General features: G+C 37.4%; 5 protein-coding genes and 1 long non-coding RNA gene across 7 annotated transcripts; 3 read left to right on the top strand and 3 right to left on the bottom strand.

Moving 5' to 3' along the window:
• LOC107563462 (uncharacterized) lies at window positions 1-633 on the bottom strand. Its single transcript, XR_001606102.1, has 3 exons — window positions 553-633; window positions 342-468; window positions 1-255 (listed from the first exon to the last, which is right to left on the bottom strand). It is a non-coding gene; the product is annotated as an uncharacterized lncRNA (long non-coding RNA).
• Window positions 510-1,203, top strand: LOC107563461 (chymotrypsin A-like). The gene is made up of 3 exons (XM_016248349.1): window positions 510-762; window positions 891-1,021; window positions 1,114-1,203. Exons 1-3 carry the CDS (start codon window positions 561-563, stop codon window positions 1,201-1,203), a joined length of 423 nt encoding a protein of 140 aa, XP_016103835.1. The 5' UTR covers window positions 510-560.
• A 9,890-nt stretch (window positions 1,204-11,093) lies between these two features.
• Window positions 11,094-13,227, top strand: LOC107563495 (chymotrypsin A-like). The gene is made up of 7 exons (XM_016248386.1): window positions 11,094-11,158; window positions 11,288-11,391; window positions 11,477-11,556; window positions 11,701-11,779; window positions 12,466-12,646; window positions 12,785-12,918; window positions 13,015-13,227. Exons 1-7 carry the CDS (start codon window positions 11,107-11,109, stop codon window positions 13,174-13,176), a joined length of 792 nt encoding a protein of 263 aa, XP_016103872.1. The 5' UTR covers window positions 11,094-11,106; the 3' UTR covers window positions 13,177-13,227.
• Window positions 13,228-14,656: 1,429 nt separating this feature from the next.
• LOC107563501 (agouti-related protein-like) lies at window positions 14,657-16,020 on the bottom strand. The gene is made up of 3 exons (XM_016248393.1): window positions 15,901-16,020; window positions 15,351-15,430; window positions 14,657-14,877 (listed from the first exon to the last, which is right to left on the bottom strand). Exons 1-3 carry the CDS (start codon window positions 16,013-16,015, stop codon window positions 14,686-14,688), a joined length of 387 nt encoding a protein of 128 aa, XP_016103879.1. The 5' UTR covers window positions 16,016-16,020; the 3' UTR covers window positions 14,657-14,685.
• Window positions 16,021-18,543: 2,523 nt separating this feature from the next.
• On the bottom strand, window positions 18,544-19,042 carry LOC107563497 (zinc finger SWIM domain-containing protein 7). Its single transcript, XM_016248387.1, has one exon. It carries the CDS (start codon window positions 19,005-19,007, stop codon window positions 18,585-18,587), a length of 423 nt encoding a protein of 140 aa, XP_016103873.1. The 5' UTR covers window positions 19,008-19,042; the 3' UTR covers window positions 18,544-18,584.
• Window positions 19,043-19,535: 493 nt separating this feature from the next.
• On the top strand, window positions 19,536-24,020 carry LOC107563463 (V-type proton ATPase subunit d 1). Of its 2 annotated transcripts, XM_016248351.1 has the most exons (9): window positions 19,536-19,758; window positions 21,268-21,439; window positions 21,661-21,839; window positions 22,041-22,120; window positions 22,701-22,778; window positions 22,905-23,081; window positions 23,270-23,347; window positions 23,453-23,616; window positions 23,914-24,020. In XM_016248351.1, the coding sequence occupies exons 1-8, from the start codon at window positions 19,632-19,634 to the stop codon at window positions 23,612-23,614; spliced, it is 1,053 nt and encodes a 350-aa protein (XP_016103837.1). In that variant the 5' UTR covers window positions 19,536-19,631; the 3' UTR covers window positions 23,615-23,616; window positions 23,914-24,020. The 2 variants fall into 2 exon arrangements, with proteins under 2 accessions (XP_016103837.1, XP_016103836.1); XM_016248350.1 differs by having other exon boundaries at window positions 23,453-24,020.
• The last annotated feature ends 2,816 nt before the right edge of the window (window positions 24,021-26,836 follow it).

Below are 26,836 nucleotides of genomic sequence, written 5' to 3' on the forward strand. Positions count from 1 at the left end.
TGTTCCTGCCATCCCCCCTATTATCACTGGCTACTCCAGGATTGTGAATGGTGAAGAGGCAGTGCCCCATTCCTGGCCCTGCAGGTACAGACATCTTCATTAACAAATTACATATAGATGATAGAGATATTTAATAAAACAAACATTAAAAAATCCATAAATAAACAAATTTAACATCTCATTTAAGGACTCCACTGGCTTCCACTTCTGCGGTGGCTCCCTGATCAATGAGTTGTGGGTTGTGACTGCTGCTCACTGCAATGCCAGGTAACACAGTATTAATGAATAAACTCTCATTATTATTATTATTATTATTATTATTATTATTATTATCTACAAACCTTTATTTCAGAATATGCGTGTCTCTTCAGAATTCTGTGCAATTTTCTTCTTTTATCAGGACCTCTCACTGTGTTATCCTGGGTGAGCATGATCTTTCTTCCAATGCTGAGCCCATTCAGACCATGACTGTTGGCAAGGTATATTCTGTATCATACCTAAACCACTAAGACAATGTTTTAACAGAAAGATGATACAATTGAATATGAATACATTTTAATATGAGTATCCTCTTCATAAAGGTTTTCAAGCACCCTAACTACAACGGCTTCACCATCAACAACGACATCCTCCTGATCAAGCTGGCCACCCCCGCTCAGCTCAACACTCATGTGTCTCCCGTGTGTCTTGCTGAAACCTCCGACAACTTCCCTGGAGGCATGAAGTGTGTGACCTCTGGATGGGGCCTGACCAGGTACAATGGTAGAATTCTGAATTTGCATTTACATTTTTATATTATATTTCATATATTTATTTTATATTTTAGTATAAAATAAATTAGATTTGATGATGAAACCTTTTCAAATGCACCTTCCAATCTGTGTTTTCAGCTCCTGATACCCCTGCCCTGCTCCAGAAGGCCGCTCTGACTCTGCTGACAAATGACTGCAAGCGTTATTGGGGAACCAAGATTACCGATCTGAAGATCTGTGCTGGAGCCTCTGGTGCTTCTTCTCGCATGGTGAATTTCTATTGATTTCGCAGTTTACCTCTCTGTTTGTTCTTGAAGTTCTTGAAGACTGTAAAGTTCTAACTTACTTTTGTGTGTTTCAGGGTGACTCTGGTGGTCCTCTGGTCTGTCAGAAGGATGGAGTTTGGACTCTGGTTGGTACCGTGTCCTGGGGAAGCAGCATCTGCTTGTAATGTGGGGTTTGGGTTTTGTTTTTTGTTCATGTTTTCATGTCTTTTATTTTGTAGTTTAGTCATGCTCCCTGTTTGTGTCATGCTTCCCTTGCCCTCATGTATTCATGCCATTGGTTCTCTTGTTCATTGTGTCATGTTCTGATTGGTTGTCTTAGTCATGTGTCTTGTTTCCCATTGGTTTGTTCTTGTCTTGTGACCCTCTTGTTTGCTATAAGTAGCCACCATGTTGCCATTGTCTCTCGTCGTGTATTGATGTTGTAACCTGCTGTCGGTGAGTCAAGTCTGTTCCTGTCAAGTCTGTTCCTGTCAAGTCTGTTCCTGTCAAGTCTCGGATTATTGTTTGGATGTTTGGATCATACTGTAACTAAACTGCACTTGGGTTCTTCACTACGCTCGCCTTCAGTGGACTAAATTGTTACACTGCTCAACCAGTTCACCTGGTGTGTACACCCGTGTCACCAAACTCCGTGCCTGGGTTGACCAGACCGTTGCTGCAAACTAAAGCACAAAGATTATACAGTAGTTCTTGGTCATAATGCTTATCAATAAAGTCTTATTTCGAGAAAACAAAAACTCTCAGCTTGTTTTTTTTGTTTTTTTTTGTAGAAAAGGTTCAGAGTAATTTACAGTGGACAATGGACATTCAATAGGTTTAATATGGTTTAATCTTATTGCATCATAACTGAGTCAAAGACATTTAAATGTCCGCATCAAAATAATTTTAGAAAAGGGATTTTATATACATGGAAAACACACTAAATGCAAGTAAAGTGTCTACTTAAGTTTTGGGAGAATAAAATGTCAAAATGTGGGTGAAATATTGTTCCACTGTCATTCAGTGTAACACTTATATTTATGTAAAAATGTAAACAACATTATTCTGACCTGAACGCATTAACTAACGCATTTAGCATATACTAAATGTTATTGCGTTTTAAATGAGTAAAAATGTCTTGCTGACAAATGGCCAAAATGGGATAGTGCCGAAGTTTAAAAATGTAAAATTACAAGTAGTATTTGGAGTAAAACTAGTCTTTTATGTCAAAAACGGATTCCTGTGGTAAATATGCCTGACAAGATTGTTATACTGAATGACATTTTAGTGGCTGTTTTCTGTAAATCATGGTAAAAATGTATATTTATAAGGACACTTTCTAATGTATTGAAAAACAACAACAATTCAAAGCTGTATTACACGTATTGTTTTGATGCTTGAAAATGTTTGATTCCTTTTTCGTCTTTGACCCAACTACAAATCAAACAGAAAATTATTTTTGAAAATAACTGTGGAATTTGCAAATAAAATAATAGTGATATAAAGCAGTCTATTATAGCTAGCATGTCTGGAGCACTTCGTGAACATAAATGACAATGAATTTCAAATAAATAAATACAATTTAATAAATGACAGTGGAAACTAAAATAAGATATATCATTTACTTGTAAGTAATGTATACTCACATGTAAGAGCATAAAAAGAAAAACTGATTAATCGATATTTAATATCATTAATTGATATTAATTTTGTCACCTATCAATATATACAGTATATATATATAATAAGTTATTGCTTTAAAGCATAGAATATTTGAATCAATGTTACTGAATACTAACACATTACACTGTATAACCACTCTGTAACGTGGGTTTTGTTTGGGTTTCATGTTCATTGCTCTCATCTCTTTTATTGTGGAGTTCATGTTCCCTGTCTAGTCATGTGATTCCCTTGCCCTCATGTTATCATACTAATAGGTGCGTTCGACTTGAAGCACCGCTACAGACGGCAGTCAACGAGAGTAGCCGCTTGCAGTCGGGGGCGGAGTTAAAAACGGAGCCGTCAAGCCGGACACTTTCTGCTCCCGTTAGTGACGCTCACGCGGTGTTTGCATACTCTATCACAGATGAAGTGAATTAAATGCAATATTTGTCAAATACACAGACGTTTCAGAAATGTTTTCATGAGCAACAGAAACACTTTTTATATACTGCTTAAAACAGCACCATCTGTTCAAGAATAAAGTTCAACGTAAATATATACTATTTAAATACTAATAAAGTGGGGGTATATATGCTTTCATGATAAACGTGACTCAATATAACATTGCGACTACAGTAAAAAAGCTTTTACTGTTCTAAAAACACAGATTTATGAGCAGTATTGGATTTGAAGATGTTAGAAACACACGTGATTGTTGTCATGTGGTGAATCTGGCCAATCGTGAAACAGCTGTGTGGTCATCAGCGCTCCTGCAGTGCTCTGAAAAAGCTGTGCCAGCCGCTGCTCTCGAAACGCTCTCGCGGTACTTTGATGCCACACGTGACAGTGACGTAGCGTCGGCGCCGGTTCAAGTCGGACAAAATTTCTAACCGGCATGCACTGCTTCAAGTCAGCCGCCGATCGGTTTGTGCGGCGCTGCATGAAGTCGAACGCACCTATTGTTTCTTTGGTTCATGTGTTGTCTTAGTCATGTGTCCTGTCTCTCATTGGTTGGTTCTTGTCATGTGACCTCTATAGTTTGATATAAATAGCCCTCATGTTGCCATTGTCTCCTGTCGAGTATTGATGTTGTAACCTGCTGTCGGTGAGTCAAGTCTGTTCATGCCAAGTCAAGTCTTTCTTAACTTGTTTGGATTTTGGAATAAAGCTGCACTTGGGTTCATCTTTAACTCGCCTTCAGTGGACCAATTGTTACAGAATACTCGACCGAAAAATGAACCCAGCAGATCGTCTCGATCGACTTCGCCAAAGAAACCGGCCCATTGAGGATTATTTGGTGGACTTTTGTAAGTTGTGTCATTTGGTGGACTTTCATGATACCTTCCTGAAAGACATTTTTTTGTTTTGGTTTGGATAAAGATGCATCACATTTAATGCCACGCAATACCCCTCAATGGACTCTTGAAAGATTGTCTTTGCTTTGTTGCTGGCTGGTTCCCCATTTACTGTGGGGGTCACTGATGAGGAACCCTGCTGTCCTCCAGTATCCTCCACACCAGAGTATTTACACGTCATGTCTGGAATTATGTAACGTGGGATTTAGGTTTTGTTCATGTTCATTGCTCTCATGTCTTTTATTTTGGAGTTTAGTCATGGTCCCTGTCTAGCCATGTGATTCCCTTGCCCTCATGTTGTCCTGCTATTGGTTCTTTGGTTCATGTGTCATGTTCTCATTGGTTGTCTTAGTCATGTGTTCTGTATTGTTTGAATATAAATGGGCCTCATGTTGCCATTAGGTGCCATTTGACTTCATGCAGCGCCGACCGATCGGCGGCTGACTTGAAACAGTGCATGCCTGTTAGAAATTGTCTGACTTGAACCGGCGCTGATGCCACATCCCTGTGCAGGTGTGGCATCAAAGTACCCCGATAGCATTTCGAGAGCAGCCGGCTGACTCGGCTGGTGCTGCTTTTTCAGAGCGCTGATGACGACAGCTGTTTCACGATTGGCCAAATTCACCACATGACAACAATGACGTGTTTCTAGCATCTTCAATTCCAATACTGCTCACAAATGTGTTTTTTAGAACAGTAAAAGCTTTTTTTACTGTATACCCCTACTTTATTGGTATTTAAATAGTATATGTTTATTCTTGAACAGATGGTGCTGTATCAAGCAGTGTATATAAAAAGTGTTTCTGTTGCTCATGAAAACGTTTCTGAAACTTGACGTCTCCGCTTTCAATTCCACACCCGACTGCAAGCGGCTACTCTCGTCGATCGGTCTGCGCAGCGCTGCATTAAGTCGAACACGCCTACTGTCTCCTGTTGAGTATTGATGTTGTAACCTGCTGTCGGTGAGTTAATTCTGTTCATGCCAAGTCTTTCTTCGTTTGTTTGGATTACTTTGGAATAAAGCTGCACTTGGGTTCATCTTAAACTCGCCTTCAGTGGACTAATTGTTACACACTCTTACCACTTAATATCCCAGCAAGCAATTTTGCGTTTAAAAGACGTCTATTAGCCGTCTAAACACAGCCCAGACGTCTAGGCTAAAACAAGGCTAAATTTGGGCTGTCAGTGAAAATTTAATAGACGTCTAATCATAGCCCAAGAATGGACTAGTCATCAATTAGACCTATTAAACGACTACATATATACGTCTAATAGACGGTGAATATGGGTCTAGGCTAAAACAAGGCTGAATTTGGGCTGTCAGTGAAAATTTAAAAGGTGTCTAACCATAGCCCAAGAATGGACTAGTCATCAAATAGACAGCTAGTGAATGCCTGCATATATACGTCTAATAGACAACAAAATGGCAATCCATCCAAACAAATTCAATATGGGGGCCAGCTGGTCAGCACAGGATTTCAGACAGACTGGTGTAACACAGTCTGGGCCTGGTGCTTTTCTCCTTTTCTGCTTCCGGAAGACCTGGCGCACCTCTTCTTCGCTGATCTGAATTGCAGGTGTGGGGGAGAGGGGGGTTGCTGGAGGTGTGAATGGAGACTCAACGCGCTGTCCGGAATGGCGTCTTTCAGCCGGGTTTCCGTGAAACGCAGAGCAGCAGAGTTTGAAAAATCCTTATTTGTCCGGGAAAGCAGAAGAAGTTCATCCGTTTTGTTGGGTAGAGAGCGGAGGTTCGCCAGATGGATGCTAGGCAACGGCGTCCTGAATCCGCGCTGTCTGAGCTTGACGAGCGCGCCGGCTCGCTTCCCCCGTCTGCGCGTCCTGAAGCGTTTGATCAGCGCAGCAGCTCCCCCGACAACAATGTCCAGCAAAACATCTGAATAGTCGAAAACCGGTGAAATATCGGGTGGTGTGTACTTCCGAATGTCCAGCAATTCATCTCTGGTGAAACTGATTGCAGGGATATAACTAAAGACAGGACAAACTAACAAAAACATAAAAACAACTGCAGAGCACGCCACGGAGGCAGCCATCACCGTCGGCGCCATTGTGCTAAACAAAAACCTTAAACTTAAGACAATACAAAAGAATTAATGACAAAATAAAATTTATAAACAGAATACACTTAAATATAAATATTATGATAACTTTTACTCTTTTAAATTTTGCAATTAATCCTCTGAACACATGCGTTCTGACCCGTGGGCCTAGTCACGGGTCACTATCAACTACAATCTGCTCCCTTCACTAAAATGTCACGGTTCCTAAACATGATAAATAATGAACACATGTCAAAACGAAAACACAGGTACTTACAAGACCAAGTAGGAATGTCCTTTTATCGTTTGTTTGCCTGCTGCTCTCCGACAAGTAATCTTAGAGCTCTCTCCTGTAAAAAAAATTAAAAACACAACACTGATCTCTACTAACTCATGTCTCTCGGGGGGTGCGAAGATGGCGGGTTGAGCGGTTGTGTTTTTCGAAGCTCATGATAGTGGTCCCCAAAATTAGCTTGAAGTAAGTAATTCCGACTGTTTAATGTTAAGATGTCTTCACAAAAATTGATTAAACCTGCCAAGCTAAAAGTAGACCCCAAAGGGCTAGATCTGTCGCCTAATATCGAAAAGAACGATGAGGCTAAAGTAATGCTGCACGACTATGCAATGGAGGTTACTGTGCAAAGTAAAAGAAATCGCGGAGACGGCTCCCTTCCTTCAACGCCAAGTAAAACTCCTGCGGAGAAAAGGGTTAAGCCAACAGCTGACAGAGAGAAAGATAAAATCTCCAACGAAACCATTCTGGAGGCAATCTTAAATCTGGAAAAGAGAGTGGATGAGAAGCTGGCGGATTTAAGTGAACAATCTAAACAAAGTAGCGCCATGATTGCAAGTTTAACGAAGGCGATTCAATTCAACACGGAAGAGGTGAATGAGTGCAAGAAAAGAGTAAAGGACTTGGAGATACAAAATGAACATCTGCGCAAGGATAATTGTGATCTTAAGTGAATGATGTTTGGAGATGTTTAAATCCTGAAGTTGATTGCTTTTCATGGTTTATACCTAATGGAGAGAGAAAATCTAGAATAGATTATTGGATGGTTAGAATCAGAATCAGAATGAGTTTTTATTGCCAGGTATGTTTACACATACGAGGAATTTGTTTTCATGACAGAAGCTCCACAGTGTAACAGAATGACAGTGACAGAACAAAAACACAGATAATAAAAAATTGAAAAATAGAACCAAATAATTATAACTCAGTTTGCTGATGATACAACGTTGTTTCTTAAAAATGAACAACAAATTCCACTAGCTTTACACTCGATCAACCAGTTTTCTAAAGCTTCAGGGCTTTATTTGAACCTAAAGAAATGTGAAATGTTAACTTTACATGAGTTTCCTTTACAGACATTATTTAATATACAAATTAAAAAAGGAAGTTAAATATTTGGGAATTACAATTTCTAAAGATAGAGAAATAATGGAGAATAAAAATGTATTGAATAACATAGATAAATGTAAATCCACTCTGAACAGATGGTTACAGAGGGATCTTACAATCTTTGGAAGGGTTCTTTTGTCTAAAATGGATAGTTTGTCCAGACTTATCTACCCAGCCTTCTCCTTGCCCATATCGACAAGAATGATCAAATTAATAAATAAGGTGACTTTTAAATTTATCTGGAGAAATAAATGTCACTACATAAGAAAGGAAGATATGATTAAAAAATATGAAGACGGTGGTGTGAATGCGATCGATTTTGATATTATGAATGGTGTTCTGAAATTGAAATGGTTAAAATCCTTCATTCAAAATAGCAGTTCTTTTTGGTTTATTGTCCCCAGTGCAATTTTTAACAAACTGGGAGGAATAAATTTTTTTTCTACATTGTGATTTTGAGTGTACCTCGTTACCAGTTAAACTTTCAGCTTTCCATCAGCAAGTGCTGCTCTATTGGAAATTATTGTACAAACATAACTTCACACCTCACAACACTCCAGTTTGGAATAATAGATATATAAAGATTGGCAGAAAGTCCGTATATATTGTGAAATGGAAATCCAAAGGAATTTGGGCGATTGCCCATTTCTTGGACGATAATGGAAATTTGTTACTGCATAGAGAATTCTGTGAAAAATTCCAATTGCAGTGCTCTTTTAATACGTATAATAGAATAATTAGAGCCATTCCAATTGCTGTAAGATTAATAGTTAAAGAAGACATTTTGTACTCCAAAGTCTCCCCAGAACTGAGACAGCTCTCCTTAGAAGGTTATGATTTTTGTGATGATAATTTTACAAATAGAGTCATTAGAGATTTTATTTTACAGGCTTATTATCCTAACCCTATTAGAAGGGAATACATGCTCAAAGATTTTGATATTATGGAAATTAAAAAAATTAGGAAAATCTATATATCTTTTCCTCTTCCTCCTAAAGTTAAGGAGGTGAACTTCAAAATTTTAAATGAGATTTATCCTACCAATGAATTTTTAAGACTGAAATTTAATTTGGATGTGAATAATTTTCTAAGTATAAGTTTTTTTGTGAAACGAATATTGAAAATCTAGAGCATGTTTTCTTTTGTTGTGATTTGGTGCAACTTTTTTGGAGAGATGTACAGAACTGGCTACAGTCTAGAGAGGTTGAACTCCCACCCCTTACGATGAAGTTAATTAGGTTTGGTATTTGTCTGGAAAACAAATAGCTGGATTTTGTTATTCATTTCTTGCTTTGTCTTGGAAAGTTTTTCATTCATAAATGTAGATGGTTTAAATCTAAACCCAACTTTAACCAGTGGATGAATGAGGTTAAAATGTTGTGCAAATCGATAGAATTGGTTAAAAACAAGAAAGCTATCAAATTAATTTCGTTTTTGAGGCATGTATAAACTAAGGTAAAAAGCCCTTTGGTTTTGGTTTGTTTTATTTGTTCTATTTCTTTCTTTCTTTTCTTTTCTTCTTTATTATTGGTTTATTGTGATCTTGTTTATCACTGGTTATGCTCAACCTAAGGCTGGCCACGTGTTGTTAGATTATGTGATGCGTTTATGTACCTTGTTTGTTTGTTGTAAATGGAAGCAATAAAAAAAAAAAACTCTCATGTCTCTCGTTGCCAGCAGGCATGTCTCAGTAGGGCTACAATTGCCATCTAGCGGTTGGGAATTCTAATTGCATTTTTATTTATAAAATGAAAGACAGCCGAATATCAATAATATCACATAATGTGTATGAATGTAACATTTAACAGCTTGTGGGATGCATGAAATCATATTATCAAATGCAAGTAAACTTCTGAAACATTTAAATTTAGCATTATTTTTGGCATAATAAATAATGCTATTTAATAATGCTGTAAAATAATTAAATAAAATATGAAATAATACTAATTTAAATGTTTCAAAAGTTTACTTGTCTGGCCAAAAACTACAGTGAATCAGGTTTGACTATAAGTGGGCTACAGATAGCCGCTCTGACTACGAGCTAAATCGTGGCTACGCTCAGGCTAAGTATTGAACATGTCAAAGAAATGAAACCAAACACCCTGTAAACGCTGTTACTTTGCTTACATGATGGAATGTCATACATCTCACAAGTTATTTTGCCAAAAAACGACATGAAACCAAATTCAAGGTTATTTGGGCTAGAAGTGGGTTGCACATAGCCGGACTATATCGGGTCTATAGCCTACTTAACCGAGACGTTAAAATTACGGCTATTGCTTGCTGGGATACAATAGCCTATCTTCGGACAGCTCCAAAATAGACACTCGATCAGGTTCCAAATTTTTGTTATGCAATTACTAATATAAAAGCACAATGAAGCCATTTATAACACCATTGTTAATCTAATAAATCTTAAAACATTGGGGGGAAAAAAGGATAATTTAATGGGATTCACAATCTCTCCACTCTCCATTTCAAATTTCAACTTTTCTAAGCAAGATTGCATGCATCCTTGGAATGAATTCCTAATGTCTCTGCTGCATTCCCATTCCATTCAAATCTCTATTAATGGAAATGAGCACCACATGAATACATATACATTTGAAAATGAATACAAAATGTCAAATTAATAAAAAAATAGTCCACCAAGCTTGGTTCCTCTTTGAATAAAATGTCATAATATTAGGATTTTGGAATATTTGATATCCAGTACAAAGTATATTAGTTGCAGAATGCAACTACTGTGAATACGTACATTTACAGTACATATAGCTGCACTGATGTACATATAGGTAATGGGCTATGTGAAGAGATTTACAGGACCTGGGAATCAGTGCAGATGTGGACACAGAGGCCTTGAAACCGAGAACACACTTTATCAGTGCGTATGGAAATACAACCAATCGGGTCAGGGTTACTGCGGTAAACACGACACGATGACTTTTGTTAGGCAACACAAATTCAAGAGAGCGGAGTTCATTCAATGAGCTTATTTGACAGATGCAAAATATAAAATCCTCTAATTAACCTTACACGAAGCTTTTTTTTGTGTGCTATCTAATTAACAGAGGATATTACACAAAATAACGAAACTCACGACCATTTCCACCACACAAGTATTATCAACTATAATTATTCATATAAAATTGAGGTTATCAGTCTTTCTAGTACAGTTTTTCTAAGAAATGTATTTCACAGTATTAGAGCGATTTTCAGTCACTGTGAATCTGGGAGAATTAGCGGCATCCAGTGTTTAATAGGTATTTGGTAGTATTTCTGTAGGTCCAACAGTACTGTACAGTGCTAGCAATGACAAGGTTAAGGGTTTGACTCCCAGGGAATGAATTGATAAAATTATTACTTTCAGTGCAGTTTTAGTTGCGGTCAAATGCATAAATGTAAATGGAATTCACAGCTGAAAGACTTAAATTAAAAAGCTGATTTAAAGCAACTAAATGGAGGAGGCATTATCTTTGGCAGGGATGGAAAAAAAAAACCTTGCTTGCAAGGTGCACAATATCCCACAGTGTCAAGATAAGATGTCCAGCATATGAATGAGGACAGAATATATAAAGCCCTCAAAGGAGCAAACAACATTCAAGTGCAGCAATGGCCTTCTTGTGGATCCTCTCCTGTCTCGCCTTCTTTGGTGCAGCCTATGGTACGTTCCTGTTTTTTATTTTTAATAATAAGATACTCTAATAGCAGACTTTAAGCCTGGCTAACTAAATATTCCTTAGAACACATGAATTTGTTAAACTGCTTTCGTTCTATTTTTTTGCTCTGTCAGGCTGTGGCGTTCCTGCCATCCCCCCTGTTATTACTGGCTACTCCAGGATTGTGAATGGTGAGGAGGCACGGGCTCACTCCTGGCCCTGGCAGGTGTCTCTGCAGGTAAAATCTGTGTCAATAACAATAGTTTTTAAATGCTAATTCAAAAGGTTTATTAAATTATTACTTCATTTTAAACTTATTACAGGACTCCACTGGCTTCCACTTCTGCGGTGGCTCCCTGATCAATGAGTTGTGGGTTGTGACTGCTGCTCACTGCGATGTCAGGTAACACAGTATTAAAGACTAAACCTGTAACTACACATTGTTTAGCCTATAGGAATCTAATGTGATTTGTAAACTTTTAAAGCATTTTGGGTTATAACATTTTTATTAGCCTATTTCATTTTTTATTTTTTTATTTTTTTACAGAACCTCTCACCGTGTCATCCTGGGTGAGCATGATCGCTCATCTAATGCTGAGGCCATTCAGACCATTAGTGTTGGAAAGGTGTGTAGACTCTCAATATCTGTTATCCTGAGTATCATTTCCTACAGAAAGAGCCTCCATCCAAATTCACTACATAAATATATAGCAAAATAATTTCATCAATTAATAAAAAACTATACAAAAAATGTGTATCTTTAACAGCACATCATGGACAATCAGTGAGTAATGATGCTCACACGAAATAGTCTTCATTCGCTCGACATCTCTGAAAATATTCAAAATTTCTGTCCAGGACTACTTCAATCAGTGTACCAAATTTCATGATTTTCCTATCTACAGTTCATAGACTCCTACCAATAACAATATGGGCTACAGCACCTTCAGTGCTTGGCCCCTAATAATGACAACTTGCAGTTCAGTAAGTATGTAAGTCAGGTGTTGATTCCCTTACGGATCTAATCGATATAGTTCAGTAAAACTATATCCGTAAACCAGAACCTTTTTGAACTCATTAAGAGAACCATCTAGGGAAAGCCATTGCAGAACACAGAACAAAAGGTGTTTGTATCATATTCTTGATTTCATTTCGCTGAAGATTCAGCAGCAGATTCACCGCTGTTAAAAAACGCTTCAGCACTAGTGTATCATACCTGAATCACTGGAGACTTTTAACTGGAAACTGAAGAGAGTGTTCCCACAGATAATTGCTACTTGAATGCTTACGTGTCTGTATCCTTTTCCCACAGTCCATCAAGCACCCTAACTACAACGGCTTCACCATCAACAACGACATCCTCCTGATCAAGCTGGCCACCCCCGCTCAGCTCAACACTCATGTGTCTCCCGTGTGTCTTGCTGAAACCTCCGACAACTTCCCTGGAGGCATGAAGTGTGTGACCTCTGGATGGGGCCTGACCAGGTACAATGGTGAGTTTCAGAATCCTATTTATTTTCAGCATTTTTATCATTTTGCATGATTTTTTTGTTAATATTTTTGTAGTTTAGCCTGAATTGGATCTGTCCTGATTTATTTTCTTTTAAAATTCTGACAATCTGTGTTTTCAGCTCCTGATACCCCTGCCCTGCTCCAGCAGGCCGCTCTGCCTCTACTGACAAATGACGACTGCAAGGGTTACTGGGGAAGCAACATCACTGATATAATGATCTGTGCTGGAGCCTCTGGTGTCTCCTCTTGCATGGTGAGCTGTCCTGAATAAATATACGATAGTTTTTAAACATTTCTTCTTACATGTGTCAGTAAATTTTGATTACAAACTCTACTTTGTTTCTTCCAGGGTGATTCTGGTGGTCCTCTGGTCTGTGAGAAGAACGGAATCTGGACTCTCGTTGGTATTGTGTCCTGGGGAAGCAGCACCTGCTCCACTTCCACCCCTGCTGTCTATGCCCGTGTCACCAAGCTCCGTGCCTGGATTGACCAGACCATTTCAGCTAACTAAAGCAGCCATGAATGCTGTCTTTAGTTTAATCAATAAAGATGTATGACATGACCTTTGGATCAAATGTCTTGGATTAATCATTATAAGGACAGGAAAGGAAAGGACATGAGGCCAAGTAGGGTGTCCCATACTCAGAATTTGTGCTCTGCATTCAACCCATTCAAGTACACACACACACACACACAGAGAGAGAGAGAAAGAGAGAGAGAGCAGTGAGTAGTGAATACACAGAGAGAGAGAGAGCAGTGAGTAGTGAACACACACACACACAAACCGTGAACACACACCTGGAGCAGTGGGCAGCCATTTTTGCTGCGGCGACTGTGGAGCAGTCTGGGGTTCGGTGCCTTGCTCAAGGGTCTCACCTCAGTCATGATATTAAAGTCATGGTATTAAATGTCCAGGAGAGTGCTGGACATTCACTCCACCAACCTACAATCCCTACAATTGAAAAAAACAGCCTGGATAGGTATGTTTTGAAGCGTGGCTGCTGGTTTGAGCTGGTTATGTGCTGGTCCTAAGCAACTAGCTTCTGCTTAGGACCAGATTAGGACCAGCACATGACCAGCTTAAACCAGCTACCATGCTTCAAAACATACCTAACCAGCATATGCTGGATTTTTCAACAGGGCTGCTAGACCTGAGACTTGAACCCGCGACCTTCGAGTTATAAGTCAGACTCTCTAACCATTAGGCCTCAACTGCCCATGACTAGTTTTGAATATGTTTTATTCTAATTGTATTAAAAGGTAATTTATCCAGTATTCTTTACTAGTATTATTTCTTAATTAATATGGTTAATTAATTAATATTGTGAATACATCAAAACTGTGAAATAACACTCAAATGGAATTACGGGAATTACTGTATGTAGGGATTAAAAATGTTAAACAGATCAAAACTGCGTTATATTTTAGCCTTTTCAAAATAGCTACTATTTGCCTCCAATTTTATGAGGTGTTTGCTTTTTCAAAAATATTGAAAGTTTTGCACGCTTACTGCATTTTCATACGTTATCCACTAATTTCCCCACTCTCTAGGATGCACCCAATACATACTATGTGTTTTAACCTTTTGTAAAGCAGAAATGAATCTGTTTTTCTTCTGGCTCTCGGTGCATTTATTCAGTTGTTCACAGCTCAATTTTAATGTCAGGCGAATTGATACCTTTTTTAATTTAACACGCTACACATTTGCAATAATTTGATTTTATTGAATGCATATATATACAATATATGACAATATGAGAAGATTTTGACATTAAAATTGCAATAAAATTACACCATAAAACTGCAGCAATACAAATCTGAAATCTTAAGAGCCAAGGTGCACTCTTAATGCTTTGTGCAGCTTTATTATTAAATATTAACCATTATATTTGTTATATTGTAACAAACTTCCCTGTGGATAGTGTGAGGCTGTATATTTACACTATCCACATATACATTCTAGAGCAGTAAAACTGTAAATGTAAAGCCACAATTAGTCATTTCAGGGTAGAATTTGGCTCTATGCATACTCGTGTTTGCAGGTGTGATCCATGCTACGGCAGTAGCAGAAGGCCTTAAAGAAACGACAGTAACATGTATCGCAGGGGTTGCAGCAGGGCAGGTGATGACCCAAGCAGGACTGCTGATGAGGGATGCAGCGGCTGGGGGAACGTGTGCCTCTTCTCTGCAACTGTACAGCTTTACCAAGATCCTATGGCAACAAAAAGAAACAAAAATACTTCACCTTAGGTCAAGACATAAACTGTGGGGGACCGTGCTTTTGCAGTGTCGGCCCCGAAGCTCTGGAATAGTTTGCCTTTGCACAGAACTGCCTCCACTGTCATTTAAGTCTATTTTAGAGACTCATCTCTTCTCCAAGTACCATGTCCATGTAAATCAGAACATCCTAGTCACCACCTTACCTATTTGTGTATCACACTGCTGACATAGGAATGTGGGCTATGCCTTTCAATACTTCAATACAAAAAAAACTAGCCTATTAAAACTGCAAACAGATAATATCTTAGAAATAAAATATTGAAAAATAAAAATGTGACAATTTAAATAAAATAAATATTTGTAAATAATTTTAGCACTGACAATTTCACAGTCATGAGACGTATGACCTGGAAACAAGTAAAGTCACTTGATATTAAATGCGTATGCTAAATGTCAGTTACTCGCCTCATCATAGGATCCAAGGTCTTCAAGCAGTTTTTCTTCTGCAGAGTTTATTTCAAGGTGCTCCACTCCAGGTAGTAAGTCTATGATGTACAAAACAATACCAAAACCCCCAAAATTACAAGCTGTCCATGACATAAATTTGAAATTCATTAATTTAGTACATAATGTACCACAGAATTTACACAATGAAATACTGACCACTTTTACATAAATGTTGTGTACTTCCATAATGAATAAATCATAATGTAAATGATATCCACTTGTATATATTATCCAAATATAATATATTTGAAATGTATTGATTTTGAAATAAGTAGAATTTGACTTGAAGACTGTATCAAGACATTCTTTATTATTACTATTTTTCACATTTTAGAATACAATTTTTAACATCCCCTATAAGATATGTGTAAACATTTGTACTGTATCAAATCACAGTAAACTGTATTATTAACAAACATTTTTAAAAGAAAAGACTATCTCTGAAATTATCGACAAAAAAAGATACACTCCGTGTTTTTGGAAAATAACATAAATCTAGAAACCTTACCTGTGTCAGATAGAGCAAAGGAGTTTTCACTACGTCTCAGGTTTGGATGTGATGCCATCACCATGACATTCATCAAAAACCAGCTGATGATCGCTATGTTCAGCATCATATTCATTGAAACCCCAAAACAAGATAAACTTCAGCCACACTTTTAGTGATCCAGTTGTATTCACTGAAAAAACAGAGTGCAGTCAAGAAACACTCAGACTGACGTTCAATGTTTGAAATCATGTTTATGTTTGTGAGCATGTAGACAGATAGATTGTAGATTGTATTTTGTATTTGCATTGGTTTGTATTTGCCATACAGTATGTAAGTGGATCTGTTTGCAAATGTACATGAATAAGTAAAGTATGTCTGACTTACCTGCAGGGTTCTGTGTCCAAGGCTGAGGGTCTGCACTGGACTCTGTGATTTATAAGGTTTCTTGAGGTGGGAGGTGAGGGACACATGGTCCTGGTCAGTGAATGGAGGTGTGGTCTCTTGTGCCTGGCACAACCACTTAACTCCCACACAAACACTGACAACACACATAAGCCCATGCACTCATCACATCAACACAGGAAAAGAGGAATATATAGAATTTCCTTTAGGATTGTGAATGTTATTTCAGACTTTGATATATTCAACTTGAGTTAAATGTATGAAATTATATGAGAAGTATGAAAAATGCATTGCTGCTTAGTATAGCTCAGTAGGTATGAAACATGGTGCTGCATTTTGAACCAATACTCAGAGCAAATATTAGTTAAATATTGTTAAGTTTTGGTTATTGCTTATTTATATTGCAGCAAGGCATACTTATAGTTTTACGACTTACACATTCGGTTTTTATATTTATACATTATTTATAATTGGATATAATTTTCTTTTAAAATAACATTGTATTGCCACCAAAAACAAAATGAAAAAATTCATTAGGGATGAATTGCTGAAAAACATATTTGGTAAAGCAATGGGTTAAAGGCTTGAATACTTGCATTAGGCACTTCAGTCTAACTACATTTGAAAAGTTAATTAGCAAAAACAGATAACTCCGTTTTTAACAATATTCAAAAATCATGTTTTTTTTCATTGTGCATTCCAGTTAATCTCAATCAAACTGCAGTTGGGTTATTTTGATTGGGTTAAAAAATAACTAACAAATACAGCTAACTAACACAATAAAACACAATAAAAACATGATTAGATAATAAAAAACATGATTTTTTAAAATGTAAAAATCGGCGTTATCTGTTTTTGCAAATAAACTCTTCATTTATACTTCATACTCCCCATCCTATAGGTTTAGTTAAAGCACAGTACTGACCAGTAAACACTTCATTATGAAGCTAATACAGCTCCAATCAGCTGATGTTTCCAGCCTGCTGTTTTAGCGCTGGTGACGCAATACAGCATCCATTTGTGAGGAAATAAATTGTTTATGAGTATGAAGTTCAGTACTTCTCTTTGTAAGGTCAGATTGGTCTGAATTGTTTATAAGTGACAACCAGAATGCGTAATTAACAGAAACATGTGTTAGAGCATTTTGTATGAAACAAACAGGTCAAGGCAGCATTAGTAGTTTAGATATTTGAAGACTGGTCTATAAAGTCTATGGCATAGACACAACTGTATGGTGAAGCTCTCTTTTTTATAATAAATAAACAAGTAAATAAATATTGTGTGAATGTAATGCTTAAGCTGTCACCAGACAATTTCTCATCAACAAATATTTGGTGCTATTTTAAACTACGACATGCTTTTAGCTGACTAGTATTAAATTAAGATGATTTGAGTTCATATCCTGCTTTCTGGAACATATAAATGGCATATTTGAAGAAATAATGGACTGAGCATTTCCGCTGTAAGACACTTTGTCAACATTTAATTTTGCAGCGAAAATAATTTATCAGAGGGCAGTGATGAGTTCACAGAAATCTGTTCATTGTTCATGTGAAAATGTACAATAATTAATAATCTTCTGGAGAACAGCGTCATCTGAACAAGTTTCTCCATTTTATAAGTTGGCTACATCAAGTATAATGTTCATGGTAGCTACTTCTTCTTCAGAAGCTGGCAGAGTGCACCATATACACTGCCTTTCAAAAGCCATTGGCCTTTAATTAATGAAGAAAAAACATATTAGTTGGTTTGTAAGGATGGTGTATAAGCTACTTGAAAAAAAAGGTTTTCCTTTTTGGCAAAGGAAAACATTCACATTTACATTCACATTTAAACATTCAAGTTAACCAGCAAACAAACAATAAATGTGGAATCATTAGTTTGAGGTTCTGCTCAGGGCCTCTGCTCAGGTTCTGTGTAGGGCTGGGCTGAGATCAGTGTTTAAGGTTTGATAGTCAGATGCTCAATCACATGAGTTCGTGTGTGTGCGTGTGTGTGTCTCCGGGTATCCGCAACTTCCCTCATTCAGCTATGGGAATTCCGACTCATTTTCTCAAATCGGTTCTTTTGAACAGTTCATTTGAAAGATTCTGTCTTTTTTTTTGAGGGTCCCAACTCTGCTTGTTTATTTACTTTCAAAGCAATTTTTAACATTCTACGACAGATCATCCCTCATTAAAAAAAAATAAAAAATTTAAGTGCAACAACAACTTTGAAAAGACGAGTCCATTCTAATCCATAATGACTCTAAATATCTGAATATTCTTATCAGAGTCTCACTCTACTCCAGGATCAGTTATTTATGTGCTGGCCCCAGTTTTCCCTGAGAGAATATGGGTCATCTTCTGATCTGAGACCTGCTCCTGCTGGCACAAACCCATGGCCTGACTCAGATAGGCAGCCAGGAGGTGCTTACACATCAGACTCTCGATTCTCCGGAGCACAGAGAAGGAGAAGGCAGGGCATGGGCAGTAGTGACAGGACGTGAAGCACGTGTACAGATGCCCTGATCCACCTAACACCTGAAATGCCTTTCGACCGCTAGGTGATGACAAACATGTGACAGAGCGCTGGTCCACCAGGCCCAACGCCTGAAGAGCACATTGGCCAAACACAAACCGTAATGCTATTAGTAGGTCATCTGGTATCTGGTTTGTCTCCGAGTAAGTTCTCTGAAGGGCTTTCAAAAGCTGCTCAGCAACAGAAAGCAGAGATGAGCCCATAACGCACCAGAAACGTGTTCATGTTTCCTGCACCACCGTATCATCAGGGCTGCGTTCAGCCACAGTCTATGGTTCAGCCCCGACAAAAACGGTGCACACCGGTTTGAGCTTGAACTTGCCCCTGTTCTTTTATGTCATCGCGGCTCTAGTCTAAAACTAAAACGTTACAATAATGATTATTTCTGTTTCCAAATGAAATGAATAGGCTAATTGTTTATCGTTATGTGTTATTGTATTGCAGTGTACCAGTTTAGCAGCTAGGATTCAGCTCAGAATAAAGTCATTTTTAAATTAAAATGTGTATTTACAATAAGCAAAACTGAAATGCATACATTGTTCGGGTAAAAAATACACACGAATTTGTTAAAATGAAGTGCTTCGTATGTATATTGATTAAACTGCCATACAATAAAGCTGTAAACAATCCAGGATTCCTTTTTGTAGCTATTCTGGCTCATTGAATCAATCAGACCAGTTCTGTGAACCTGTTTAAACAATTCACTGAAAAGATCCGACTCAGAAGAACGATTCTTCACGAATCAGACAGCATTATCACTCAAGACTGCATTGGGCTACATCTCTCTCTCTCTTAAGCTAGTACACCGGTAGTGTTATTTTCATACAATGCCTTTCTCTGAATTATATTTTAATGTGGATAACGGTTATCTGGAGGGGCTGGTGAGAGGTTTTAAGGCTGGTATTTTATCTCAGGCGGATTATTTGAATCTCGTTCAGTGTGAAACTCTGGAAGGTGAGTGGAGTGTGTGTTGGCTGCTAACGTTAGCTGATCTGCTAGCTGTCCGGTTTTATTTGCGATATTTCTACATACCGTTGCCTGTCGTTATTGACATTTATCGTCTTTCGAAGATGCAAAACCTAATTTTATAATTGTTGTGGTAACTCGCTGATAAATCGTCATATATCTATAGCACAGCCCAGCTAATGTCAGTTAGCTTGTTTTTTAGCCAGCATTTAAATTCCCTTTAGCAGGTGAAGATCAGTTTTCACGCCCTTATATATTCCTCATTTTCCTCAGACCCAATATTAAGTTAACAGCTGAAGCCCTGGCTGTAATCATTATATTATGTTAACGTACTTCTCACTGCTAGTATTTAAATGCACGTTAACTGATGTTATCAGCAACACATTCAGTGTATCAGCTATTTTCTGACTTGTTTATTTACGTGTTCATTTTATGTGATTGTACGCGAATGTTTAGAGCACGGCTCCATGTTAATTATGCACAGTGTACAGTATTATTATTATTATTATTATTATTATTATTATTATTATTATAAGGCCTCTGTTTAACCTGACTGACTGACGAGTTACCAGCGCATCACCTTTCTATTTCAACGTCGTTTTTAAAAACGTTCAGTCGGGTAAGAGATTAGGAGCGTTTTATGCAAATGTTCGAGATAAATCGTAAATGTTTACGTTCTTTATATAAATGAAAGATGCAGGTTTCATTAAAAAAAAAACAGGTAGTTGGTGGTGCTGGTCATGTGATGTGTCATGACGTCACTTCTGTAGGCTGGGCAGATTCTTCTTCAACCTGAGCTCATCTACTGCTGTATGGAGAATGTATGACTTTCTGTCATTTTCCTCTGGCGGCAAGTTTGCTCTAATTATTTTGAAGCGCATATTTGCTTTAATTAGAAAAGAAGCAATTATGCCCAAACTCTTATTGGATAGAGTTTGCCTTCTACTTTGTGTATTCTGTAAAATTTAGGAAGAAACTTTGATTCATTTGATTCTTTGATACTTTACCCGGCACGAACCATGCTGTTTAACTTGCTGTTAATTCCTCTTTGCATAGATTTGAAATCTTAGATCTCATAAATAATTATTGAAGATTATGATCTTTCTTACTGATTAAGATGTCCTTTGTTTATTTGTTCAACCTGTGCTGCGTTATATCTTAATATTTCACACTTTGCGATGAAATTAGTCCTTTCAAAATTACCAGATTTTTTGCATTATTTTAAATTAAAACAATATTTTTTATAAATGTATTAAATTATAGCTAATTTGGTCTCTTCCTTTAAGAATCAATGGCAAGTGACTCACTTGGAATTTTTGTCTCTGTTTTAGGGAACTGGAAATTGTGTAAAAACAGTTCCGAGATATAGAATATAGAAATCGCTGCCAGAATGCAACCCTTTAACACTGAAGAATGAGGTTTTGGGTTTACAGATCAAATCAGTTACTTTTTTTTTTTTGCCATTAAAGAGTTTTCTTGTTTTGTTTTTTCCCACAGACCTGAAGCTTCACTTGCAGAGCACTGACTATGGAAGCTTCCTGGCCAATGAAGCCTCTCCCCTCACTGTCTCCGTCATTGATGACAAGCTGAAAGAAAAGATGGTGGTTGAGTTCCGCCATATGAGGAACCAGTCTTATGAGCCTCTGGCCAGCTTCATGGATTTCATCACGTGAGTGCAGTTAAACATCAAAGAACATAAACAAACCACGCTTCAAATTCACACTGCATGAGGCGTCACATATAATATTGAGCTCCTGTAATTTACAAATGTATTGTGTTTAGTGAATATCCATAGCCAATAATATTTTTGTTTGCTTTCACTGCCTTTTTTTGACTTTTGACCTCTCGGCACCCATTATTAATCTCTTTTCCATCTTACTGCTTTTTCAGATACAGCTATATGATTGACAATGTCATCCTGTTGATCACTGGAACTCTCCATCAGCGGGCCATTTCAGAGCTGGTGCCCAAGTGCCATCCGCTTGGCAGCTTTGAACAGATGGAGGCCGTTAACATCGCCCAAACTCCAGCAGAGCTCTACAATGCCATCCTGGTGGATACACCACTTGGTAAGACAGTCTGATATGAAAAATTCACACGAGTCACATTCACTTCATGTTTTGTAGACAAAGGAAGTCGGTGAGTTGGGAGTCTTGTCAGTACTTTTTAAGCATTCAGAAATTTTGTGAAACGACTCAAAAACCTGTTCTAAATAATACCAAGGTGCTTATTTCTACATCCCAGTTAATGGCTGTTTCTGTTTGTTTCAGCTGCTTTCTTTCAGGACTGCATCTCTGAGCAGGATTTGGATGAGATGAACATTGAAATAATTCGCAACACTCTTTACAAGGTCAGCCTTGTGATGGAATATACTAGGATGTAAATCTTAAACATCAACATTAGGAATTTTCATATGATATGACAAGTATGCATAAGCACAGAAACCTGCTGGTTTGTCTTTGTGCGGGTCTCAATCTTATTTATTTATTTAGTCATTTAGCAGACTATCTAATTTTGACTGTGTGCGCATGTGTGTGAGTGGGTGGGGGCGTCTGGGGCTAGTTATCCCACTTTTTACTACTCTGTATATTTTTCAGTGTATGTTTGTTTTTGGAAAATCAGTTTCTGTAGGATATTTGCTTATCTGTACATACCAAGATGTTATTTGCATTAAATAGGAATAGTCGATACAAATGCTAAGATGAACATGAGAAATAATAATGAAAAAATATTAATAATAACAACAACAAAATAGCAATAAGGTATATAGGATTACAAAGTGCTAGGCATGTTACCAGCGCAATGTCAATATTACAACAGTTATTATTATTATTATTATTATTATTATTATATCAGCTTTTATATAAACAATTATTTCTAAAGACCTTTAACTAAGAAATCTGTGGTTGATCTCCTCTCTGTGTCTCCAGGCTTATCTAGAAGCTTTCTACAAGTTCTGCTCTTCACTGGGTGGCACAACCGCAGATACCATGTGCCCAATTCTGGAGGTGAGTAAACATCTGTAAAATCAAGTATAGGAACCTTGAGTCTGAAATAGGATTTTTTTTTAAAGAATTGCATTTGACATATTTCAGTGTTTTAAGAACTAAAGCAAAGATTTGTTTTTGTATCAGTTTGAGGCAGACAGAAGAGCTTTCATCATTACCATTAACTCCTTTGGTACGGAGCTCTCCAAAGAAGACCGAGCTAAACTCTTCCCTCACTGTGGCAAGCTCTACCCAGAGGGTCTTGCACAGCTAGCCCGTGCAGATGATTACGAGCAGGTCAAAGCTGTGGCTGAATACTACCCTGTAAGTATATGACTTGAAACTAACATTTCATCATGACAACATGATTGTTGACAGAATGACAGAATGTTCGTTTTGGGTGAACTGTTCCTTTAGAGTTGTTTTGATGTGAAGTTCACTTAGTGTGTGTCTCTGGTAGTTTTGGCCACCGAAATGATTTGAGGACTAAAATTGAGTTCATGTTGCTTCAGGAATACAAGCTTCTCTTTGAGGGTGCTGGCAGCAACCCAGGAGACAAAACCCTCGAGGATCGCTTTTTTGAACATGAGGTGAGCAAAGGTTTTTGTTCAATGTGAAAGAGAGTGAATGTTACTGCACTGAAAATCATAATCCAATGATGTTAGCAAATGCCTCTGTTTGAAATGTGTTTGCAGGTGAAACTCAATAAGCTGGCCTTCCTGAATCAGTTTCATTTCAGTGTGTTCTATGCCTACGTCAAGTTGAAGGAACAAGAGTGCCGTAACATTGTGTGGATTGCTGAGTGTATTGCCCAAAGGCATCGGGCTAAGATTGACAACTACATCCCCATATTCTAATGGTACATCATATTAGTCTTGAATAATGATCCACATGGCATGTATTAACTGTGCTCTGTTATGTTAAGGTTTGAAAATGATGATTTTGTCTCCTCTCTGTTTCTTGCACTACGCCACTCTTACCTTTCATTGTGATTGTCTTTATTAGAGTAAAGGATCATTCGTTTTTGTTTGACAGACAAAACAATGCCATTGCATTCCCCTCCACCCTTGGGATTTTTTTAAAGGAAAGTTTTAGAAAAGTAATGTTTTTTTTCTTCTTCATGATGTCATGACTGTGAAACCATGTCACCTGGCAGCCAGTCACAGCCCACTGCAAATGAAGGATGCAGGCAATTGCAGGAAAACAGGAGAGTTGACTTGAGATGCAAAACCCAAGACATCTAATTGTCATACTTTTCCTGTGGTAGGCTAAGAAAACATACATTCCATTATTATTATTATTATTATTATTAATGCATTGCGTACTTTTTCAATTAATGTACATTTTCAGATTTAAAAACTCCCTGAACTCCTGATCTCCCAGTATCCGCATCTGATGAGTGTTAGAGAATCACTGGTAATTTAGAGTGTGAGCCTTATTTTGAAACGCAAGCAGAATGATTTTCTGTGTAAATCATATTGTGTAAATTGTTATTCAATTGAACTGCGCGGTTACATAAGAATGGATTTATGATTGATTTACAGAGTAATTGTTTTGCTTGTGTTTCTCAAATAAGGAACAATGGGATTATCCTTAAAAAAGGAGAATTGCTGGGAATTAACATGAAAAAAAAAGTTATTTTGTGTGTATAGATTCTTCACTGTGTCTGTTTGTTAAAATGAGAGTTGTGTGCTTGCCATTTGTAAATTAGTGCTAAAATTAGTGCAGACATAATTTATGGAGTAGATCATATTTTATGATTGACAGCTGAATCAGTAAGGTCAAATGGATCTAATATTAAGAAAGACCTGGCTCTCGGCTAAATCTATTGTACTATTGTAACCATATTGTTTGTGTTTTAAGTGATCTAAATGAAATCTATAAATATATACACAATATATATATATATAAGTATTTCTGTGTTTGTATTTTTTAATTCTGTCTTTCAGAGAAAAAAGACAAAAACAGCCACTATTTCAAGCTATAGAGCTACAATAGTATTAACAGTTAGTTGCATTATCCACCACCAGATGGCGCCAATAGCCCAATCCTTTTATCAATGCATGCAGTTTGCCTTGAACTTGTCATTTTGGCTACATCACCGCCTTCAGAATTTGAATTTGAATTTTACTATAGACAGGCATTCAGCTGAACAAAAAGGATTTACTGTACCTTCTGACACAGACGTAAGATATTCATTATAATCATAATTAGTCTAGGGCATTGTGCTATTGTATTGAGATGTTTAAGCATGTGATGTTGTAGTTGACAGGAAGATTAGAGTCTGCCAAAACCTGCGGTAGGCCTCCGGGGCTAATGATGCCGTGTTTGCATTAACTCAGTGTTACTCTCTGTACTCTGCCAAAAGCTAATCTATACCTAAACACGTTAATGCCGTGCCAGCCACTTACTGACAGAGCTTTGTCAATCTTTTGTAAATACCTGACTTAGTTTTAACATGTAGTTGAATGGCTGGTTATCTGTGTTTTAAAGCAGTGGATAAGAAATGGTCTTAGGGCTTAGTAATGTTCTAAACACCCACACGGTACATTTTGTATTTCTGTTTTGATGAACAACACTTATAGTTTTTTTTTGGGGGGGGGAGGCTTTGGATCAGTCCCTGATATGACCCCATCCTCACTCTTTCTACGTGCTAAAACATTAAAATTCAGGTTTCATTAAAAATGCTTAATTACTGCACACAATCACAGCCTTTTAGTTCCGCAGTGCTCTGGACCTTTCGCAGTTCAGAAGACAGAAAATCGCTAGGACTCTAGTGACCTTTCTGAATGCAAATGATCTTAGCAGCCATCTCACTGCAGCCAAAAGAAGAGCACAATGAGGTTCAACTGAGTTCATCCTCTTACTGCTGCACAGGTCATGGTAGTACTCCTGGAAAATGCATAAATCTTTCAGACGCCCCCAAAGGTTTTATTTTTTTTAAATTTTTTTTTAAATTCAGTTTGTAGATATGCAGTTGTTTTGACCAATGTTGGTGCCGAAATATTACTGTTGACTTCATCATATTACTATAGCACTGCATGTGGTATTCCTCTTCTTCATGTTCACCAAACAGCAATCAAAAAATATTTGGTTTAGCCAAATCTGATGCAAACTGAGTTCATCCTCTTACTGCTGCACAGGTCATGGTAGTACTCCTGGAAAATGCATAAATCTTTCAGACGCCCCCAAAGGTTTTATTTTTTTAAAAAAAATTTTTAAATTCAGTTTGTAGATATGCAGTTGTTTTGACCAATGTTGGTGCCGAAATATTACTGTTGACTTCATCATATTACTATAGCACTGCATGTGGTATTTCTCTTCTTCATGTTCACCAAACAGCAATCAAAAAATATTTGGTTTAGCCAAATCTGATGCAGTTCAATGTATAAATAAAAGAAGTCCCAAAACGAGGGCCTTTTCTGGTTATTTTTGTAAATGCGTATGAATCCAGTGTCATTTGGATTAGGTGGTACACAATGTGACTTGTATTATCACACAAGTATGCATAATAGGAACACCATCTAACTTTACTCAGACTTGTGTTTCTTCTGCAGAACACAAAAGATGTGCCAAAACTGTTTGGTTGCCACTGCCAGGCATTCTTGAAAATATCTTCTTTTGTGCTCCACAGAAGAAAGTCATACAGATTTGGAATGACACGGGTGTGAACAGGGTTCCCACAGGTCATGGAATTACCATGGAATTTTAAAAGGTCTATTCCAGACATTGAAAGTCAGGGAATTTTATATATTTTTTTCCAAGTCATGGAATATCAGGGATTTTTGTTTGTTGCTTGCTTTAAATTTTAGTCTCCATTTATCAAAATTTAATTTTTCTATACCATTTTTTTTTATTGCGTTTCACGCGTTTTGCCTATTGTTATGGTTAGGCTATTTTCAGCGCCATTTTATTCCCTTGCCACTCGTCAACTAGCGATCACTTGCAAGTCACACATGCAGTCACCAGGCTGTACCTGTTAACGAAAGCAAACATGCCAGAAAATTTACATTTCAAGAGCTTTGGCTACAAAATGACCACTTAAAAGACTGGGTGTTAAAAGCAGATGACAGAAAAGC

The sequence above is a fragment of the Sinocyclocheilus grahami genome, unplaced genomic scaffold (genome assembly GCF_001515645.1).
Source record: "Sinocyclocheilus grahami isolate Dianchi unplaced genomic scaffold, SAMN03320097.WGS_v1.1 scaffold876.1, whole genome shotgun sequence".
In the NCBI taxonomy this organism is placed as follows: domain Eukaryota; kingdom Metazoa; phylum Chordata; class Actinopteri; order Cypriniformes; family Cyprinidae; genus Sinocyclocheilus; species Sinocyclocheilus grahami.

Bases quoted from the DNA above. Each gene is read 5' to 3' on its own strand.
- LOC107563495 (XM_016248386.1), top strand. From the start codon at position 11,107: ATGGCCTTCTTGTGGATCCTCTCCTGTCTCGCCTTCTTTGGTGCAGCC. The intron at 11,557-11,700 runs GTAACACAGTAT...ATTTTTTTACAG, and splicing joins GCTGCTCACTGCGATGTCAG to AACCTCTCACCGTGTCATCC. The intron at 11,780-12,465 runs GTGTGTAGACTC...CTTTTCCCACAG, and splicing joins AGACCATTAGTGTTGGAAAG to TCCATCAAGCACCCTAACTA.
- LOC107563463 (XM_016248350.1), top strand. From the start codon at position 19,632: ATGCCTTTCTCTGAATTATATTTTAATGTGGATAACGGTTATCTGGAG. The intron at 21,840-22,040 runs GTAAGACAGTCT...TGTTTGTTTCAG, and splicing joins CCTGGTGGATACACCACTTG to CTGCTTTCTTTCAGGACTGC. The intron at 22,779-22,904 runs GTGAGTAAACAT...TTTTTGTATCAG, and splicing joins CCATGTGCCCAATTCTGGAG to TTTGAGGCAGACAGAAGAGC.
- LOC107563497 (XM_016248387.1), bottom strand. From the start codon at position 19,007: ATGGGCTCATCTCTGCTTTCTGTTGCTGAGCAGCTTTTGAAAGCCCTT.
- LOC107563461 (XM_016248349.1), top strand. From the start codon at position 561: ATGAGTATCCTCTTCATAAAGGTTTTCAAGCACCCTAACTACAACGGC. The intron at 763-890 runs GTAGAATTCTGA...CTGTGTTTTCAG, and splicing joins GGGCCTGACCAGGTACAATG to CTCCTGATACCCCTGCCCTG. The intron at 1,022-1,113 runs GTGAATTTCTAT...TGTGTGTTTCAG, and splicing joins CTGGTGCTTCTTCTCGCATG to GGTGACTCTGGTGGTCCTCT.
- LOC107563501 (XM_016248393.1), bottom strand. From the start codon at position 16,015: ATGAATATGATGCTGAACATAGCGATCATCAGCTGGTTTTTGATGAAT. The intron at 15,431-15,900 runs GTAAGGTTTCTA...TGTACATCATAG, and splicing joins CTTTGCTCTATCTGACACAG to ACTTACTACCTGGAGTGGAG. The intron at 14,878-15,350 runs GCGAGTAACTGA...TTGTTGCCATAG, and splicing joins ACCTTGGATCCTATGATGAG to GATCTTGGTAAAGCTGTACA.